The 17,163-nt window shown below is 40.9% G+C and overlaps 1 protein-coding gene across 1 annotated transcript in view; it reads left to right on the top strand.

The window, feature by feature from the left end:
- Window positions 1-16,651, top strand: part of MYO3B (myosin IIIB) — a 474,746-nt gene extending 458,095 nt beyond the window's left edge. The window contains exons 35-38 of the mRNA XM_029225906.1: window positions 12,935-13,041; window positions 13,416-13,462; window positions 15,159-15,329; window positions 16,453-16,651. Coding sequence (XP_029081739.1) covers window positions 12,935-13,041; window positions 13,416-13,462; window positions 15,159-15,297 — 293 coding nt within the window. The 3' untranslated portion in view covers window positions 15,298-15,329; window positions 16,453-16,651. The remainder of the gene's footprint in view (window positions 1-12,934; window positions 13,042-13,415; window positions 13,463-15,158; window positions 15,330-16,452) is intronic.
- Window positions 16,652-17,163: the final 512 nt, after the last annotated feature.

The following is a 17,163-nucleotide window of genomic DNA, read 5'->3' as shown; positions in this document are numbered from 1 at the left end:
TGACCAAAAGAAATAAAATTCTGTATTTTAAACATTTTTTCTTTCTTATTTATAGATAAGGTGAAGGGGGAGGGGGACCCAAAAGTCTAAAAAGAAAAAGAAGAGAAAAGCAACTTAATGAATAATGTGAACTGAGTCAGTGACCAGGTAGATGCAATTGTGACATCTGTGACTGCCTGTATCTGCCACCTCTTTGTACAGATTGCCTTAGAATGACCTTAGGAAGTGAGCCATGACTTGTTTTTAAATTTTTATTGTGTCAAAAAGTACAGCTTGAATGATCAACTTGTGCATATCCTAAGTAAAGCTGTCAGGTTTTCTCTTTTTCATCACAGATTGGATTATAATGCACAGACTACAGTTAAATGTGTTATTTGCTATGAACTCTGCTGTACACTTCAGGCTTCACAATTGCTGGTACCTCATTATCCAGCATGGGTGTTCTGATCACTAGCCACTAGCAAACCATTAGTCAGAGTTTCTTGGGCTGGTCCCACCTCAGGTGCCAATGACTGGTCCATTATGGCCAGGGATTGACCTGGAAATGTGGCTACCTGGACCTACTCTCAAAAAGGAAGGACCCACTTGGAAAACGACATCACTGTTCATGTTTGTATCTCCAAGAAAGGGGTCTCCATGAAGTCCTTTTTTAAAAAAATCCAGCTTTGTCAGCCTCTGTCCTTCCAGATGGTGCACAGAGCCAAGCCTGTCAGAGACCCTTAGTCTCCTGCTGCCTTTTAATGCTGCTCCTTGATTGCTAATGACCCCCAGCTGGACTGGCTCCTCAACCCATTTAACCCCTCCCTGCTGGGTCCCCATCTCACGCAGGGTGAGAGGCAGTGAGAGCTGGAAGTGGGAAGGTGCCAAGCCATCCAGGAACTCCCGCCCTTCCAGAGCTGGTGGCACGTTTCCCGGCGCCATCACGCATGTCCAAGGTTGCTCCAGTGGAGAGCTCCTGTTAACATGATTTTCACTCTGTTGTCAGATAAATGCTACCAGGCTTCAGATTGTTAAAATTTCATTTGACTGAGCCAGGAAACACTGAAAGAGCATTTCCTGTAGGGTTCAAGAGTTGAGGACTACTGATATGAATCCCCTGAAATATGTTAGTTTGGAAACTTAAAATTAAATTGCACTGGACCTGTCTTTTAGTCTGGTCGAACTTAGTGATCAGAGCAGATCATATGTGTCAGTACAAAGTCACTACAAAGAAACCTGAGTGAAGGTGATAATTTCCTTGTCTCGGCCTAAATCACTGTATAACACAGGAGATACCCATTTCAGGTATGTGGATAATAGCTGTATTTACTTTGGTTAAGCTTGGCTTGTTTTCTTTTTTTTGTTTGTTTGTTTTTTGCGGTATGCGGGCCTCTCACTGTTGTGGCCTCTCCCGTTGCGGATCACAGGCTCCGGACGCGCAGGCTCAATGGCCATGGCTCACGGGCCCAGCCGCTCCGCGGCATGTGGGATCTTCCCGGACCGGGGCACGAACCCGTGTTCCTTGCATCAGCAGGCGGACTCTCAACCACTGCGCCACCAGGGAAGCCCTTGGCTTGTTTTTTTGCAAGATGTGGAATGTATTTTTTGCAACATACTGGTCAGGTGACTCAGAGAAGGGGGATTTAAAAGGGAAGAAAGCTGATGACATTAATTTGTTGAAAGATCTTGAGTCCAGTGGAGAAACTCAAACTCAAATCTCTCCGGACCTACTCATGACAAAATAACCTTCAAGGAGAACAGAGGGAGTGGAGAGCTTGAGAGGTCATTATTCTGTGTATGGTTTCATAAAGGGTTTTCATTAATCTCATATCAAATTGTAAGAAAACAAGGCAAAGAAATTACATAATTCTATATGACCCTAAAGAACCGAAGTCTAAACTCTTGATGTGAGCAGAGAACTGGGAGCTTTGTGTCTCACTATTTTTATAAATCTTTAAATATTTACTGGATAGTTGAACCAGATTTAATTTACAGTGAACTAAGGAATTTTTTTCCAACATGAAGCACAAGATAGGAAAATAACCCAAATATAATTATTTTCTATTTAACTTTGTTTCCCTCAGACACTTCCTATTTTATTGGTTTTTTGGAGATTAAAACTGAAAGCACCAGAGTGATCTACTTTTTCACCACGAATACTGCATTGATCTCACTTTTGCATCTCATTAGTTTAATGCAAACAAAAGTCATACCTGTGATTTCATTTCATCTGTTATTCACGTTCTCTACTGTTGCCCACAGGCGCGCACACACCTGCCAGTCATTTGTGTGTATAATCGCCCCGAACCAACTCATCCATACTAACGACTGCTCTCTCTACCTGTAAAAATATTTTAGAATTTATAAACCTTGGTGGGTGTTTGTACAGCTGTACGATATTAACCGGTACATTGCAGTTTTTGCTCACAGCTGGGGAAAGACTAAGTAACTGGTTAAAATGTGGTCTTTTAGTCCATCAGTGACCAAATGATCCAGAAAGGGGTTCGGATAAGGCCACCTGGTGCAGCATTGCTTTTTAAATGAGTGAATTGCGTTAGAATAAAGTTCTGGTATAGTTATGGAGAATTTTCCTCCTTGAAGCCCTGAATGCATTTTGTTTGGTCATCTTTAAATTCCAACAAGCCAGTAAGGTCAACAGCATTTATGTCCATTTTGCAGATGAGGTACTAAGAGGCCAAGTGGCAGGAAATCTGTAGCCACGGCATCTTAAAGTTGGCAGGGACCTTAAAGAGCCTCTCAACTAATGGTTCTCACCCTTTACCTGCTTTCACACTGGTTTCATGCAACAAACCTCCATCAGGTACATCTTTCACTGCACACAGTTGCTCACACATTGGGAAGGAGCATGACTCCTAGGAGAACAGCTCAGAATCTCCAGGCAAGAACAGCTGTAATGTCCCACATCACCACCCTCTTGAAAAAATCACTATATCAGTCCAACCCCCTGTTTCACAGATAAAACATGGCAGCCCAGGGGGCTAAGCAATTCACCCAAGGTCACATACCAGTAAGCTCCAGAACTTGAACTACGCCCAGGCCTTCTGACCCCAAGTCCAGTGCTGGTGTCGCTACAGCTGACCGGCCCTTTGCACGCTAACAGCAGGTACCGGAACCAGGTACCCAATTTAGAGAGCCAGGCAGAGCTGGGGATGAACACCCCGGAATCCCCTGCCACGAGGAATCAAAGACCCATTCACAATTAGTAGTAAAAACCAGCACTATCTGGTGTCCCATATCCTCAGGCATTCAAAATATCGTTCCAATCTTCAAAGACATTATTCCGTTCCATTTTTATCTGCTTTTACCTAGGACATTGTTTCCCAGCTCCCGAGGAGTTCACTAGGTGATTTGCATCTCATTAGGAGCTCCAGAAATGATATCTCCCAGCCTGCTGCCTGGCGCCGTGGGTCCACTAAGCATCAGATACAGGTCTTAGATTTTTTTTTTTATGTTGACATTTTTGAAAAGGCTGAATTAATGCTGTTTTCCCACTGGGCACAGTTTGGGTGGCCATTTTGGCCTTAATTCCTGCCACCTCCCTACAGGACCAAAGTTAGAGAAGAGCCATTGTCAGGGAGGGTACAGAGGAAGTCAGTCATCCCACATGAAGACACCTGGCTGGAAAGGAATATTGTGAGACATCAAAATAAGCAGTTAGAAAACTCCTAAAAGCACAGAGATGGGACATGATACAAACAATCTGACCACTATGCAAAGTAAAACAAAAAGAAAACCAACAGCAACCCATTAGAATCTGTATAACTGATTCTAAGCTTGCACATTTTAAACATTTTTGACTAGTTTCAAATCTCCTGACACCTGAGTTTTATGTTTTGCTTTAAAAGGAGTCTTACTAGGTCCAAATGGCTTTTCAGCTTTGTCATGCATTCATACTGAACCCTCGAGAAGAGCACTGAGAAGCATCGTACCTCTGGAAACCAGACATGTTTCCATGATCAGCAAAACTGTTCTCTTGGAATAAGAGAAATGATTTTCCCAGTGTCCAGGGAAATTAATGTCTGCTTTGGGCTCAAGCCATTTGATGCAGCTTCCAGTGCAAAGAAAATGCTTGACGATGCCGGGAGCTCTACTGGAGGTGCTTCCCCTTCCCAGAATTCCTTCTGCCATCTCAAAACCTCTCTGACCCTAGGCCAACTTTTCAAGATGCAGCTAGCTAATCTGCAAAATCAACCTAAGTTCTTAGGAAAGAGTTAAATATCTGGTTTTTCCAACCCTGGCTACAAATTAAAATCATCTGAAAGGGGGAGGGTCTTTTTTTTTTTTTTTTTTTTGCGGTACGCGGACCTCTCACTGTTGTGGCGTCTCCCGTTGCGGAGCACAGGCTCCGGACGCGCAGGCTCAGCGGCCATGGCTCACGGGCCCAGCCGCTCCGCGGCATGTGGGATCTTCCCGGACCGGGGCACGAACCCGTGTCCCCTGCATCGGCAGGCAGACTCCCAACCACTGCGCCACCAGGGAAGCCCGGGAGGGTCATTTTTTAAACAATAAAAATGCCAGAGACCTAACCCTAACCAACTGAACTAGGATCTCCAGGGATAAGGCTGAGGCGTCAGTGTTTTTCAAAAGGCCTTCAGGTGATACTAATGTACAACCAGGACGGAGAATCACTCATATAACAAGAATCACAACAACCCCTTAGGCGCACCTGCTCTGCCTCAGGTGCCATGCTTTCTCTTTTCATACATTATCTGTCATCCTCACTACAGCCTTACTTGCGTGATCATCATCAGTGAGTTCAGACTTCTAACAAGTGCTAGAGATGGGATTCATAGTCAGGTTTTTCTGACTTCTTTTTTCTTCTGTAACATTCATGTTTCTCAAAGTGTGGGACATGGACCTCTGGTGGTCTGCAAGTTGATTTTACATGGTGTGTGGATGTGACCATAAATAACACTGAATTGTGTAGAAGAAAGTTACTCCTTTTACAGTCCTCAGTTTAAATTCTTCAGGTTAAGGAGAAAGTCATAGTGATGTTAGTATGTCTTACGTTCCTCTCACATTTACTCACCTGTCTTTTTAACAAACCTTTAAGAAGCCTAGAATGTTCTGTGGGAAACAGAACCTAGCTCAGCTGTGAGAATATGGTTTTGTTCTTACTGTATTTACTTTACGGTTTACTTCTATTTATGGCAAATGACACGTGTTTTCCCTTTACAGTAGTAGTTTCATTTTTAAAGAAATGTATTTAAGAGAAAAAGAAATTGGCTGATTTTAAAATATTAAATAAAGAATAGTACAGGTGTCTCGAATATAGCAAAAAATACTTAAGTGGCAGATGAATGCAGAAGTTTGAGAAATACTTTCCCACAACATGGTAATTTTGAAAAATGGGCATCTCTACACCTATTAGCCAATGGGACCTCTCATCCTTTCACACCAGACAGGCAACTAGTTCCATCCTTTTTAGGTCCAGCCGGGACCTTTGAACTTTGCTGCTGCTTCCAACTCAAGAGGAATCCTGAAACACAAATGCCTAATAATATGGGAAGGGGGAAAGGAAGGGCACTTACCCTCTCAAGTAATCAATGAAATGCAAATCAAAACAAATGACGTGCCATTTTTTCACCTATTGAATTGTCAGGCTTTTTCTTAAAGATGCTGACCCATGCTGGTGAAGGCCTTCAAAAACAGGTAATATCAGGTACAGGTGGTAGAAGTATATTTTGCTACCCACTTCCTAGAAGGCAATTGGAAATAAAATTGTAAGTTTTTAAAATATGTATAGTCTTCGGCCAGTAATTCCACTTCTAGGGATTTATCCTAAGAAAATAATGTGAATTATCAAAGATCAAACTATAAGTATGTTCCTCACAGCATTGCTTATTAGAGAAAAACATTGGAAACAACTTCCATGCCCAAAACAGGAAACTGTATAAGTTTATCACGGTTCATTCATAAAATGAAATAGCATGCAACTATTAGAAATGATGTCATTTAGACTAAACTGGAAGACAGATAAGAAACTTGTTCCATCATTTGCTACTATTATGGGAATGGGATTGGGTTTTTTTTTTTTTCACTGCTTAACTTATTTGAACATCATGTTCATTCATTACTTTAAAACATGTAACTCTAGAAGTATAATACTATTTTTAAAGTAGATTAAATCATGGGAAAACATTTATGGCTTTATTGTTAAGTGTGGGGAAAAGTAGTAACAAATTAGATGAATGATTAAGTTTTGGTTTTGGTTTTCTTGGCTAAAAAAGTGAATACATATTCCTAGAAAAAATATTGAAAGGATATTAAGAAAAAAATACTTAATGAACCTTGTTTTTAAAAGGCCAATTTCATCCCCCTCCTTGGTAGACTAAGGTTCCCCAGAGATGTCCCAGGATAAGAAAGTCCTTGGCAATAATATTCTAATTGACAGAAACAAAGAGTGGACCACAGAGATACAACAGACCTTAACAAGAATGATGAATAGTAACCATTCATTCATTCATTCATTCATTGTTTGTTGAGTGTGTGCCAGGACCTGAGCTGTGAAATCGTTTTAGCGGAAGTTATTACCACTTCCCTAACTAATAAGGGGAGAATTCCATATAGAAAATTTATAATTCCACCATCTTCCACAGGCACTAATTTAATGCAGGCATATTTTCTTTGTAGCAGTTTTGCAATTTTGAAGAAGATTGTTCATGACATAACATGGCAACTGGGAAAATTTGTAGTTTTCCTTTTATCTTAGAAAGGAAGATCTGAATTACATGCACCCCAGGAGAAAATCTCTCTTTCTGGTTGTGTGTGTGTGTTTTACAAAAGCCTACTGAATTCCTTCGTCCCTCCTGAAGTTAGATGTGGTAAGGTGAAAACTTATAAGAACGTCTCATTTAAAGAAAAAGCATTGTAATAGAGGCCATGGCCTGGGCCTTGAGGTTTGAATCAAAAGACCTGAGTCCAAGGCTTAGGCTCTGAGGGGAGACCAGCAGAGGGCCCCAAGCTACCTGGGCTTCAGACCCCTTAGATATAAAAGCAAGGAGCCTAACCACAGAGGTTATCATCCTCCATGTCATAACTTAAAATTGAATTATCTCTGAACTACCAGACATAATTTCTCCCCTTCTACTCCCTGTCAAGGCTCTGAGCATCCCTGACATAGCCATGCCTCAGCAGATCAGGAGCAAATGCTTTACAACACACTGGTTGTTTATCTGAAATTCGAATCTAGCTCAGTGTCTTTTTTTTTCCCTAAATCTGGCAACCCTAATTCCATAGATTTCATAATTCCATAATTTTCCAAATACTGCATTTTTAAGGTAGTGCAGATTATTGCAAACTTTCTGCCAGTGTGATTCTTATTGGGAAGGGAAGATTTAAGATGGTCTAGTACCTTGTCTCTCAGCCATGGCTGCACATTAGAACCACCTAAGGAGATAAAATATGTGTTATATATATATATATATATATGTGTGTGTGTGTGTGTGTGTGTGTGTGTGTGTGTGTGTATATGTATATGAGATAGATAGATCTATCAAGGTCCTGATCTTAGCACTGGTATTTTAAAAAGCTGAACATCTACTGTAGTGTGAAGAAAATGACCCTAAGTAGGGTGTATCTCCTAACTCTGTACAGGATTTGCCATCTATAAATCTAGAACGCTGAACACTCTGTTTGCCTCAAGGGCTCAGGGGGATGTTTTACTTGGCAAGTGACCCTGGGAATGCCTCATCCACAAAATGGCAATCAAATCAGCAGTCATACTGCTCAGAAAGTATCCCTGTCTGCAGAGGCCCTCAAGGACGGTGCAAAGACTATGGCTCTCCCAGTATGCCCTCTGCCAAGAACCCTGCTCACTGCCTGTCCACTCCTCAGGGACCTGGAATCCATACTGTCCCACCCAGGACGGGGAATATTTGGGCCGCATGTGCCATCCTGCCGTCCCTGTGGTTGTCCTTCCACCGCTGCAAGCCCGGCTAGGAAATTTACTAGAACTGGCACATCTGTAATGGGTGATGGAAAGTGAAACTAAGTGTTAGGGGACAATGTTAGGCAAGAGCATTTGTGGCCAAAATAGCTGTAACTCAGCAAGTCAAATAGACTTCTTCATCTCTGAGACCCTGAGAGAAAACAAAAAGCCTCATTTGTAACTTAAAATTGTGTTTGAATTAGGGTTGCCAGATTTAGGGGGAAAAAGTACACCTGGCTAGATCTGAATTTCAGATAAACAACCAATCACTTTTTAATATAAGTATGTTCTGAATATATACTTACACTCAGAAGGTACTGGTTGTTTATCTGAAATTCAAATTTAACTGGGTACCCTGTATTTGATCTGGCAACTCTAGTTTGGATATACCTGCATGTTCAATAAAGAAAATTGAAATATTAAATTTCCAAACCAGTTGTTTAAAGTTACGGAACAAAGCTATCAACTAAATTCAGCCATTTGTCTCTCACCAAGGACTTGGCCAGTTGTGCCGCCACACAGTGATCCGGAATTAGGGAATAAGGAGTATGCATTTCCTGATGCTCTTGAAACTCTCTCCATATTTCTTCCATTTTCTGACAGATTTATCTCCAGTTTATTATAGAGTTCTGTGACAACTCAGAAGAGAAGGGTGTATTCAGGGTCTCAACTATGAAATCAAAAAGTGCAGGGGGAAAAGAAATGTCCAGGGGTTCCTGAAAGGAAAGAAAACCTATGTTAAGTTCAAACTGGCATTCATGATATGATATACTTTTATAAAGCACAATAGGTAGGTAGCACCCAGAGTATTACAAACTGGAGAATTTGGCTTGGCTTAACAAATATTTATGTGAAACGGAAGTTGGCTACTTACAGAATATGAACATCATTGTCTTCAAAGTAATAACTCATACTCTAATGTATATCTTCAAACTTGAACTGCCCAGCTTATCTACATAAACTAGTCAAATGAACTAGGAAAGTGCCAGGTAACCCTATTGTTTTGTATCTCCTATGAGCAAATTGACTGGCTCAAGAGCCAAAAGACAGGGGTTAAGCTTCCACTCTGCCACTTACAGATTTAGCCTTTCTTACCTATAGTTTCTTTATATATTGAAAGAAATCATAATTTTTGTCCTACATGCCTCATTAGTTTTTTATTTTTAAGTTTTTAAGGGAAAAAAATCATGACAAACTTCTCAAAGTGCACACATATTAGATTTAATCAGTGTGCCATATGCTATTTTGTATTTGCTTCTTTTTCTGAACTTTGAATTTTCATCTATCAGTATCATACCCATATTTATCCTCATTGGTGCCTTTATGGTATGACATCATATTTATATCTCAGAGTTGTCCCCAATTATCAAATATTTATCATGTTTCTAGCTTTTTTCTGTTAAAGAAAGTATTGTTCTAGCTTTTTTCTGTTAAAGTATTATATCCATCTTCATACAAATGGTATTTTTTTCTCTTTTGGTTTACTTTGTTGGGACGTGTTCCTTGGAACAAGTTGCTTAGCTTTTGTTATCTATTGTCAGGTAACTTCAGGAGAAGCGGAGCCTATGGACTCCTCTGTGCACCTGGGGCCTATCCCACATTGTCTTTTTACTTTTTGATTTATCCTAATTAATAGAAAGACAGTAGTAATTGTTTTAATTGAAGCTCTTTGTCAAGGTGGCTGAATGTTTTTCAATATCTCATATCATAATTGCATTTCAACATGTATAAATATTTCTCCATCTTTCTCTTGCCTCAGCCTTTCCACATTATGGATAATAGACTTTTGTGTCTATATTTTTAAATTTGTTTTTATCTTTCTGTTGCACTTTCTTTCATCTTAAGGTTTTGTTACTGTCCATCATATAGAATACTTCACTTTAATATAATTGAACCCATCCTTGTCCCTAATATCTTCTTCCACATTTAAGATATATAGTCTATTTCATTTCCTTCTAAAGTTTTTATGGGAATGTTTAAAATGTTTAACTATATAGCTCATCTGGAATTTATTGTGGCTGGTGAGAATCAAGAAGTATATTGAGAAAAGTAAAAGATTTAGAATTAAAAAAAATTAATTTGAGTCCAACAGCAATAGCTATGGCCTTAGGCAAGTCACTTAACCTCTTAAGACTCAAGGTCCTCTATTAGACTGAAGGCAGGAACCTTGTCTTTTTTCTTTTTGTCTTCCCTACAATACTGAGCAAAGTTCCTTACATGTAGAATAAGTTTTATAAGGTGTATATTTAAGTTACATTTTTTGCATATTGCTACCCAGTTGTTCCAACAGCAGTAATTGAATAATGATTCATTTCCCAATTATTTATTTGGTTGCTTGTGATCGATCATATATCAGTGATACTCAGATGTGTTCCAATGGCAAAGCACCTGGAAGTTGTGGCACTTCTTGCAAAACATCATGAAATATGGAGATATTAAAGTTAAAATAATGAAAATTAAAATTTGATGCTAGGGCTTCCCTGGTGGCGCAGTGATTGAGAGTCCGCCTGCCGATGCAGGGGACGCGGGTTCATGCCCCGGTCCGGGAAGATCCCACATGCCCCGGAGCGGCTGGGCCCGTGAGCCATGGCCACTGAGCCTGCGCGTCCGGAGCCTGTGCTCCGCAACGGGAGAGGCCACAGCAGTGAGAGGCCCGCGTACCGCAAAAAAAAAAAAAAATTTGATGCTAAATCAGACACCAGCTTACATTAGATTCTAGTATGGTATAGATACCAAAAGTTTGTCTTAATTTATGGGAAATGTTAAAATAGGTAAAATTCAATCCAATAACTGAATTCTTTCTAAGAATCAGGAAAAGAACACCCACCTATGAAACAGCAAGTTCATCAAGAGCAAAAGTTGAGAACCACGTCTTATAGTAAGCATTCCCAGTTGAGAATATAAAATAAAAGCTTCTGATCAATTGTAAACTTTACATAAAGTCCAACTGAATGGGGCTGAACGTCAGCTGAACCCCAAAACTATTTAAGATCAGTCTTTTGAGTTGTCAAGTTTGGAATTCCTATAATAGTAGAAAGTCTAAGAGGGAGTAAATGTCAGATCTCCAGTGCATGCTCACACCAGCAACCTTAACTCTAGATGTTTCTGTTCATTAGTCTATGAATCAGAGGAGATAACATAAAAGAACCTCACAACCTTATGTTCTACCATATTACAGAATATGAACTTCATAAAGTGTATGGAGGTAGGTATGTTGGAACTATCAGAAAGTACCCTTATCAATTCTGGATTCCTTGTACTCTGAGAATGATGCCAGTACAAGAGGCTTGAATCCTGTTCTCTGCACAGTTCCTGAAGATGTGGACAGGGATGTCTGTTAAGGTTACTGGAACCTTCTGCAAGCACCATCATATGGCTATGCTAATTAATATTTTTTCATGGAGCTTACTTTCACTTAAATTTGACTTTTTTTTTTTTTTTTTTTTTTTTTTGCCGTATGCGGGCCTCTCACTGTTGTGGCCTCTCCCGTTGCGGAGCACAGGCTCCGGACGTGCAGGCTCAGCGGCCATGGCTCATGGGCCCAGCCGCTCCGCGGCATGTGGGATCTTCCTGGACTGGGGCACGAACCCGTGTCCCCTGCATCGGCAGGCGGACTCTCAACCACTGTGCCACCAGGGAAGCCCTAAATTTGACTTTTTAAAACAAGTTTTTTATTAAGAAAGACAATATGCTGTAGTTTTTTTTTTTAACTGCCAGAACAGGAGGTAAGAGATCTAAGGTTGAGTCCCCACTCTGCCACTTGAACTGGGGTGTGTCATTCATTTTTTCCTTTTGTGAAAAAATGGGTATTTAGAATGGATGGTTCCTAAAGTCCTGTATGGTTCTAATAGTCTTGTTCAAACATAGATATGTTCCAATTAAAAAAAAAAAAAGACGCAAAACTTCATACTTAGGAAATTGATAATTCACTCTTCATTATGGTCCTTGCTGAGTCATTCTTCACTTAGAAAATTCCCCTAGAATTTCCTTGTATAGTAGGAATCTCTAATGAAATCAAGCTATGATTCCAAATACAAAGCTCCAACTCTTTTTTATAAATAATTAGTTTATGGTATACCCTTGGTCCAAGAAAGTGATATGTCTTCTCCAAACCATGACATTCATGAGCAATATTTTATGGCGGCTGTGTTTGCGTGCGTGCAGGCCTGTGCACGCGTGCACGTGTGTGTGTGTTGGCAAGAAGTTAGAACTGTTGAATCCTGATTCAGATATAGTGCCAAAAGGACAGCAGATTTCATGAAAATCATCTGCTTGGAAGGGAAATAAATCATGACTTTGTTGGACCTGTGGTTTCTTAATTTCTAGTACACTCTTGGTCCAGGGTTCCAAAATCAGGACTAACACGGAGAGGCTGCTCCGTGAAATCGTGCAATCATCCTTTCCCCTTCTCCTTTACGCTACCTCCAGAGACTGCATGGATCAGTGGTATTGTTCAAAGCATTTCAGAAAATACTAGCTCAAGCCATTTGCCCTCCAAAATGTATCCCCCCAAAATGTATCCCACCAGAAGGTTTGCTTCTCATCTACCCAAGAGTGTGTGTGCTCCAGATGTCTTTGAACTCTCACTGTAGGATGTGGTGCAAACTGCCCCAGATTGCCTTCATTGCCTTAACTGAGTTATCTCACCAAGAGGGCATTCTCTACTCTACAAAGGCTGACCACCAACCTCTACTTCACCAGCATGGACAAACCAATTTTCTTTTCTTCACTCTTGACTGCTGACTCAGATAAGAAAGATGTAGGCAAAGTCCTCCACAGCTGCCCTTGTTTACACTTAGCAATCCGTGTGTGTGTGTGTGTGTGTGTGTGTGTGTGTGTGTGTGTGTTTAGCATGATATTTCTCCTAATATTAGCAAAGCTCTAACGTGCCCGTTAAAACAGGACAGAGTTTCTGCTATGTGCATTTATGTGATGAGCGATTTTACACTCAGTTTTCCCAAAACCTCAGATGCTTTACAGTAAAGTTTTGCTATCCTGTTGCAGATTCAGAAAACGGTCTTGCACAGAAGCAGCGAACACCTCACCGAAGATGTCAGCAGCCCAAAATGTTGAGTAGTCCCGAGGACACCATGTACTATAACCAGTTAAATGTGAGTTCAAAGTGGCCATAAAGCTGTTTCACTGGCTTTGTTTCCAGTTAATAATTCTGTTATTAATACCTGTTCCAGCCCCTCCAGCCCCGCCCCCACTCTCTTATACTCTCCTCTTGAACATGTGCTTAGGCCCTTTATCTGTTGCTTTCATGTCAGGATGTCTGCCTTCACGGTGAATAATTGATGTGGTTTATCAAAGACGAGCAAGATGCATGCTTCATCAGGCTCACTTGAGCCCTTTGATCAAAAAAATTATGCTGTGACTTCTGATATTATCAGCATCTGCTTGCATTCAACACAAAATCACTTTGAATTAAAAATTAACGACTTGCTGCTTTCCTTTGACTGTGTGTTCTTGGCCCTCTCCACAGGGAACTCTAGAATATCAAGGGAGCAAGAGGAAGCCAAGAAAACTTGGGTAAATATCTGTCTTCTTAGTTCTAAGCAACTGTAAACAGAAGGGGTCCTTTGTGATATTATAGAAAATGCAAAACTTTCCAGAGAGGCTTCTAAAAATATTCAGTGGGGATATCACCACTATTATTGACACTGGAAACTACTTTTCACAGTAGCAAGTATGCAAAACTTGAATCTGTTCTGTCTGAAAAGACTGAAATTGCCACCAAAAGGCAAGTGTTATTTTTCATAATTATCCCAGGAAATTGTACTGTCCTCATAATTTGAGATGTGTATCAGGCTGTATAAAACTCTCCCACAAATCAGAGCACTCCATGCAGTGCAAATAGGCCGCTTGCCCACGTTCCCCTACCTGTGGGCCTTAAAGGTACACAAAGGATAATTTCCCCCAATGGTTAGCCAGGGACACTGTGGAGTTTGTGGCTGATTTGCTTGTTAGCATCTCGATTAAGAATAGGAGTGAGACCGGTCAGAATGGCCATCATCAAAAAATCTACAAACAATAAATGCTGGAGAGGGTGTGGAGAAAAGGGAACCCTCTTGCACTGTTGGTGGGAATGTAAATTGATGCAGCCACTATAGAGAACAGTATGGAGGTTCCTTAAAAATATAAAAATAGAACTACCATACGACCCAGCAATCCCACTGCTGGGCATATACCCTGAGAAAACCATAATTCAACAAGAGTCATGTACCCCAATGTTCATTGCAGCTCTATTTACAATAGCCAGGACATGGAGGCAACCTAAGTGTCCATCAACAGATGAATGGATAAAGAAGATGTGGCACATATATACAATGGAATATTACTCAGCCATAAAAATAAACGAAATTGAGTTATTTGTAGTGAGGTGGATGGACCTAGAGTCTGTCATACAGAGTGAAGTAAGTCAGAAAGAGAAAAACAAATACCGTATGCTAACACATATATATGAAATCTAAAAAAAAAAAAATGTTCATGAAGAGCCTAGGGGCAAGATGGGAGTAAAGATGCACACCTACTAGAGAATGGACTTGAGGATACAGGGAGGGCGAAGGGTAAGCTGGGACAAAGAGAATGGCATGGACATATATACACTACCAAACGTAAAATAGATAGCTAGTGGGAAGCAGCCACATAGCACAGGGAGATCAGCTCGGTGCTTTGTGACCACCTAGAGGGGTAGGATAAAGAGGGTGGGAGGGAGGGAGACGCAAGAGGGAAGAGATATGGGGACGTATGTATATGTATAACTGATTCACTTTGTTATAAAGCAGAAACTAACACACCATTGTAAACCAATTATACTCCAATAAAGATGTTAAAAAAAAAAAAAGTTACAGATGTAAAAGAAAAAAAAAGAATAGGAGTGAGGTAGGTAATTGGTACTAGTCTGAGAACTAAAGATCAGGAAGGGAACTTTCTCATCTAGAGGGAACCAGACAAGTTAATTCACATAATTTAAGTTGCAATATGATTACAATTTCCAGATACCACTAAATTGGGCCCATTATTAGTGTGTGACCTAGATGTGAAAGGCTTTGTGGATCAGACACGAGTTCCTCCGGGCTGGGAGACCCTGAGCTACCGTAAGCTGCCCCCACGACTCAGTGTTGGGGCCCAACCCTGTTCCAAGTACTCACACAACTTAAGCTGCCCCATTGATGACTGCTGCACTTGTTTTCTTTTTCTGCTGAAACTCTTTCCTTTGTTGCAGCCAAATCAAAGTGCTTGATGGGGAAGATGACTATTACAAATCTCTGTCACCTGTGGGCTCTATCCCCGAGGAGGACAGCTCAGCCCACCCTCTCTTTTTTTCTTCATCCTCAAAGGGAGCATCTTCTGCTCAGCACTGAGCTGTACTTCCTGCCTCCCAAGTCTGTTGAGGGTAAGAACAATCATGGTAATTGACTGATTGTCATTTAATAAGAAAGTCGTGCAAGGGGGTCAGCTTCTATGGACATGTGGTCTGTTCTGGAGCCTTACTGAACAATTTTCAGATTTCAAACCATTTTCTCCTACCTCTGTCACCCTCCCCACATCTGCTGTGTAGCCTGACCTAGGCAACCTCTCCTTTCCTCATCCCATGGGTCCCTGTGGGACACTGAGCACACCTCCACTACAGCAATAACCATCATTTATGCCCCCAACATCTAAGAGGGTATCAGTCTCACGTGTGGACACTGATGGTATTTCTTTATTTTTCCCACCATGTCATTCCATGCAGAATCCGCCCCTGTGGAAATCCAGGAGTCCCTTTCCTCCTCGCGTCTACACTGCATCCCCTTCCCCTTTGCTGGACTTTTCTACCCCATCCTGCCTCTCCCCAGGGTCAGGGCTCCATTGCCGAGTGCCCCCATCCTTGAGGAGTACACTCAGGGTCTCTGAGGCCAGGATAATTTTTCATGCTCAGGGGAACCTGAATCTTTCAGGTTCTTCCTTTAAGACAAATGAACGCCTCTCTTGCTAATTATCATCCTGATAAAGGCTTTGCCTCTTTATTCTGCCTTACCAAGACACCCCCATCAACTTGGCAGTGAAAAGAAAGGAATGAGATGGAAAGAAAATCTGGACCTGTCAGAGTCCGTGTCACATCGTTTTGTAACTGTCCATTCTCTGGTTGGCTGTCTCCATGAGGCTATGAGTGGCTGCAAGGGAAGCATTTTGTCTTGTCCACCTTTCTGTGCCCAGAGCCTAGCACGGTGCCTTGCACAGAGAGGACATCCAGTAAATGCCCACCCTTGAGTGAGTGGAGAGACTTAGTTATACAACATATCTGACAGGAAAGTTACTTTCAATTATATGTGATAGACTATTAATCACTTTTCTTACACCATAAGCTCTGATTTTTCAATGAAGTTTGGCCTAGTCCTATTGTAATGATGTTTTACCATATATTTTATTACTCAGTGTGATTCAATACAACAAGTTTTTTGAGTAACTACTCTGTGCACAACAATATGTGAGAGATTGCTGTGTGATATGAAAACCTAACAAGACCCTTTCTCTAGAAAAGATGTTCTTAACATCCTTCTTGCGGGGCGCCTTCAAGATGGCAGAGGAGTAAGACATGGAGATCAATTCCTCCCCACAAATACATCAAAACTATATCTACATGTGGAACAACTCCTACAGAACACGTACTGAATGCTGGCAGAAGACCTCAGACTTCCCAAAAGGCACCCTCAGGTGACCTACATGCAGAGGCAGGGCCAAATCCAAAGCTGAACCCCAGGAGCTGTGCAAACAAAGCAGAGAAAGGGAAATCTCTCCCAGCAGCCTCAGGAGCAGTGGATTAAATCTCCACAGTCAACTTGATGTACCCTGCATCTGTGGAATACCTGAATAGACAAAGAATCATCACAAAATTGAGGCGGTGGACTTTGGGAGCAACTGTAGGCTTGGGGTTTGCTTTCAGCATCTAATTTGTTTTGGTTTTATGTTTATCTTAGTTTAGTATTTAGAGCTTATTATCATTGGTAGATTTGTTTATTGATTTGGTTGCTCTCTTCCTTTTTTTAAAAAATATATCTTTTTTCTTTTTTCTCTTTTTGTGAGTGTGTATGTGTATGCTTCTTTGTGTGATTTTGTCTGTATAGCTTTTCTTTTGCCATTTGTCCTAGGGTTCTAAATGTCCTTTTTTTTTTTCTTTGTATAGTTTTTAGCACTTGTTATCATTGGTGGATTTGTTTTTTGGTTTGGTTGATCTCTTCTTTCTCTCT

Source organism: Monodon monoceros, unplaced genomic scaffold, assembly GCF_005190385.1.
Source record: "Monodon monoceros isolate NGI ecotype Baffin Bay Population unplaced genomic scaffold, NGI_Narwhal_1 Super_Scaffold_16, whole genome shotgun sequence".
NCBI lineage: Eukaryota > Metazoa > Chordata > Mammalia > Artiodactyla > Monodontidae > Monodon > Monodon monoceros.
The sequence above is the reverse complement of the archived record's forward strand: the minus strand, read 5'-3'. Positions and strand labels throughout refer to the sequence as shown.